This window comes from Teleopsis dalmanni, chromosome 2, assembly GCF_002237135.1.
Source record: "Teleopsis dalmanni isolate 2A chromosome 2, ASM223713v2, whole genome shotgun sequence".
In the NCBI taxonomy this organism is placed as follows: domain Eukaryota; kingdom Metazoa; phylum Arthropoda; class Insecta; order Diptera; family Diopsidae; genus Teleopsis; species Teleopsis dalmanni.
The window spans coordinates 64,656,068-64,660,301 of NC_051847.1; the positions used below are offsets into that span (position 1 = coordinate 64,656,068).

The following is a 4,234-nucleotide window of genomic DNA, read 5'->3' on the forward strand; positions in this document are numbered from 1 at the left end:
AAATTCTTGCCATCTTTGTCGTTGTTATTCATGCGTTAATTACAATTCTTCTCTTGTGCATCCCTTAAATTCGCTATTCGCAATTGTTCCAAAGCAATCTCATGAGCACGGAAATGTTCACGAGTGGCCTTTTCCAATTCACTCAGTCCACTATCTGCGCCATAACTGATTTTTATTGCAGCACTTTGATTCTCTGGTAGCAATGTGGCTTTTTCGTAGAGCTGCGGACTTATCTCCAATGGCTTATTATTCAACTGCTGTTTCTGTGCCACAACATTAATGCCATTGATTGCATTCGTGTAGCGGAGCAAAAATGGATTCTTTAAATGGAATGCATTTGGAGGTGCTGAAGCGAGCAATACATAGCCCGTTGTCTGAGGTAGTGCCAGTTTTTGTTGTCCAAGAATATATTTATCTGAAGCAATAGCAGCATCTGGCTGTGCTGGTAATGGTGCCATATATGGTAATTTATTATCCTGTAGATTTGGTGCTGATTGTATTAAAGACTTAACTATACCCAGGTTTTGTGGCACTTCAGCCATTTGTTGCGGTTGTGTTGCTTTCAGAATCACTTGCTGTTCGGTTTGATATATTTTGGATTCAGCTTCTTTTTCTGTTGCACGACGAAGTGCTTCTTCTTCTTGTAATCGTATACGCTCTGCAATCATGGCACGTTCTTCTTCTTCCTGACGTTCAGATTCTAGCATAACTTGCGCTATGCGTTCCCTTTCCTCAGCGCGTACACGTTCAGCTTCACGCAATCGTTCAGCTTCAAGGAACATTTGTTCTTCTTTCATATGCTCCACAGCTCTAAGCTTATCGGCTTCCGCTATTGGGCGGTAGTCATGCTGGTTGTCAGCTATAGCAATCTGCTCGTTCTTCTGATATTCGTTTGATTTAAGCTTGGCCTCCTGCAATAGTTTTAAATGCTCTTCCCTGGCGCGTATTACTTCTGGTGTGTACTGTACTTGCTCATTTTGTTGCAGAATATTTGTTTGTTCTCCCTTAAGTAGGGGTACGCTATAAGAAAGAGGAGTTAGTGGTACGTTACCCACAAGTGAAGCAAATTGCTGCATTTCAGAGCCTTTGCTTTCAACAGCTGGTATTACAACTGAGTCAGTGTTTGGAGAGGGTATTACAGCTGCTTTAAGTTTAGCTTCATTAACAAGTCTCAAATGTTCTTCACGCGCACGTATTACCTCTGGTGTATCTTGCACTGGTTTTTGTGAGGCCCCGAATTGCTGCGTGGTTGCATAGTTTTTAAGATTTGCTTCGTTCTGCTGTAGTGATTGTACATTCTGTTGTACACCAGTCGAAATAGCTTTAAAGTCAGATATCAATGGATTTTTAGCGTTATCAATTGTGACTTGATCATTAGATTGCTCAATATTTTCCTTCTCAGCACGTAATTTTGCTTCATTCCACAAACGAAAATGTTCTGCCTTAGCTAGCGAAACTTCTGGTGTTTCCACCACAATCTGACTTGGTTGTGCTGCATCATTTACAGTCTCTTGTTTTATTGGCTCAACCATTTTTACCAAATTCATCGCAGCTTTACGTTCATCTTCCAATTGCTTTATACGCAATAGATGTTCATTATAAATACGTAGATGTTCCTCGCGTGCTTTCTTCTGCTCCGCAGTCTCCCCAACTATTGCAGGCAATTCATGATAAGTCTTTAACTCTCCAGTATTGGCCAATTTATTAGGCTCTTGTGAATTATTTTCCTTAATGGTTTGTAATTTCTGTTGTTCGGCTTCTTTTTGTGTTACTTTAAGGCGCGCCTCATTCCAAAGCCGCAAGTGTTCCTCACGTGCCAGTTTCACTTCAGGTGTTTCAACATTTGGCATTTGGTTAGACTCGAAAAGTATTTGCTCTAAGCGGATCAATTGAGCTAACATATCAGGTGAGGGTATCTTACCTTCCGCACGTAATCTTTCACGTTCAAGTTTTAGTGCCTGATAGCGTTGTTCATACCAAATACGAAAATGTTCATCTCGTAACCGCGTTGCATCACTTTCGTCACCAGATTGAACATTGAACTTCAGTAATGGTTGGACAATATCTTCGTTGCCATAACTTAGCCTTCTCACACCATGTAATGGTTCAGGATAAGTATAACCAACCAAACGTTCCACACCATTGGCATCTAAATAACGTATATAACCCTGCGCCAATAAGCTACTGACTGGAAATTGACCACGTGCTGGAGCGTATGCCAATAATTCTGAGCGATAAGGATAACCAATAGCTAGTGAATGCACCGTGCTCACCGCCAATAATGTTAAAAGGATTAAACGTATAATTTGAGCCATCTTTAATTCCAAAAAACTTCCTACAACTGCTTCATTCGTTTAGTTTCTTTTCGAGCTGCCAGCGTTAAGGAATGATGCCTTGTAAGAAGTTTAGTCTTCACTGATGTTCAAATTGAAAGTAGTTTAGCGTATTTATACTAAAATCGATGACGTCTACTGAGGTGTTTAAGTTTAGTTAATGTTCTTAACTCATATGGTAAAATGTAAACGGAATTACCTTCTCATAAAACCCAAAGATAAAAAAACCTATTTCCTGTTTCATGTCCTTGAGCACGACTTTGCATTTGTGGTCAAGATAGCAGCTGGGATAATGTCATGATATATTTTATTAGCCTAGGCCAATATTAAATTTAACAGTTGTTGACTTTGTGGGATGCAATTTTTCTCTTAATTTGATTCCATTTTATGACTTGATAAACAGTTAAATTGTCTTAACTGTCTGGCATCCTCCAAATAATTGTAATTTTATATCGAAACATTTTGCTCTACAGTCTGCATTAGAGAAATCATTCTATTGTATCAAAAATTTCTCGTTTGATAAATGATTAGTTATTATTCAGACTTTCTAGTTACTTTTTAACACCGAAATAAATAAAGATAAAGTTATTTTGTTAAATAATAAATACGAGTATATCACAATTTTTATATCAAAACCATATAAACACGAGTTTATTGAAACCATAGATCACATTTTTTATATCTTGCTTAATCAGCTATGAAGTATAGTTAGATGGTTTATATTTTGAGCTTAAATCAATAGAAGATTGAGACTCAATGCTCTCTCCCCAAACACACTTTAAAGTAGTTAAAATAATTTTTTAATTTCTTAATTTTGGATTTTAATTTTATAATTTTTACTTATATTTCACTTCTAGCATCCGCGTTCCAGTCATGATTACAAGAGAGTAATTTCTCCCCATCAATTCAGTAGATTTCGCTAAACTACACCATTTATTTTCCATCTGGATTTTCAAACCACAATTTATATGCGTTAATGAATGAAGTTTCGTCATACTTTTTGCCTAAAACTTTATAGGTAATATCAAACTGATATCTTCTAATAAAACGTGAACCTTAAGTTTACTTTGCATAAGATTTAATCCTGCTTAAATTCTTAGAGAGCACGCAATTATTCTAATCAACTTTTATTCCGCTCCATATGCAGTTGATTCCAATCCTTTTGAAAATCCAGACTTTGCATTTAGTATATCGATATATAGCTTAAAGACAAAAGTTACTCAAAATAGCTGATCTTTTTTTGGTGCCTCGTACACCAAAACCTGCTTAAGCTTATATAATGACTCGATATCACGGATATATTAGATAGTATGCAATTTAAATTAAAGGGAGTAATACCACAATAACAAGTAGCTTTATTGAAGCCAGTTATAAAAAAAATCAATCCAATCTTTCTTAACCTAAATATTCAACATATTACATATATGGTATGTACATAAACAGTAATTTTTTTTAAAATATTTATATTTATATTAATATTTTTAAAATATTTATTTATATAAATATTTAATATAACACAACCTTACATCTATAAATCACCTAGTACAGGGTTCCTTAACCGTTGGTTCACGGACCACTGCCGCTATCAGCCCAATCAGTTTGAAAATAATTTTATTTTCCGCTTTAATGATATTATTTCTTTCAGAAAAATAATATTAAATATATTATCTGTTCTTGTAAAACATATTTAATCCGCAGTATGTTTTTTATTGAAAATCACTGGCCAAGTCCGCAAACATAGTGAAGACGAATCGTATTATAAAAACGAATATCTTCGTCATTATATCGCAAAAGTAACTATATTAAAGCAAATACAAAGATTGCAACCGAAGATGATTTGCAAGCGGTCGTTGTCATCATCTTCTTCATGCTTGCAATCTAAATAATCTAAATAATTCTGT

General features: G+C 35.5%; 1 protein-coding gene across 1 annotated transcript; it reads right to left on the reverse strand.

Moving 5' to 3' along the window:
- Nucleotides 1-35: 35 nt before the first annotated feature.
- On the reverse strand, nt 36-2,315 carry LOC119674708 (trichohyalin-like). The gene has a single exon (XM_038085865.1). The coding sequence runs from the start codon at nt 2,313-2,315 to the stop codon at nt 36-38; it is 2,280 nt and encodes a 759-aa protein (XP_037941793.1).
- Between the last annotated feature and the right edge of the window lie 1,919 nt (nt 2,316-4,234).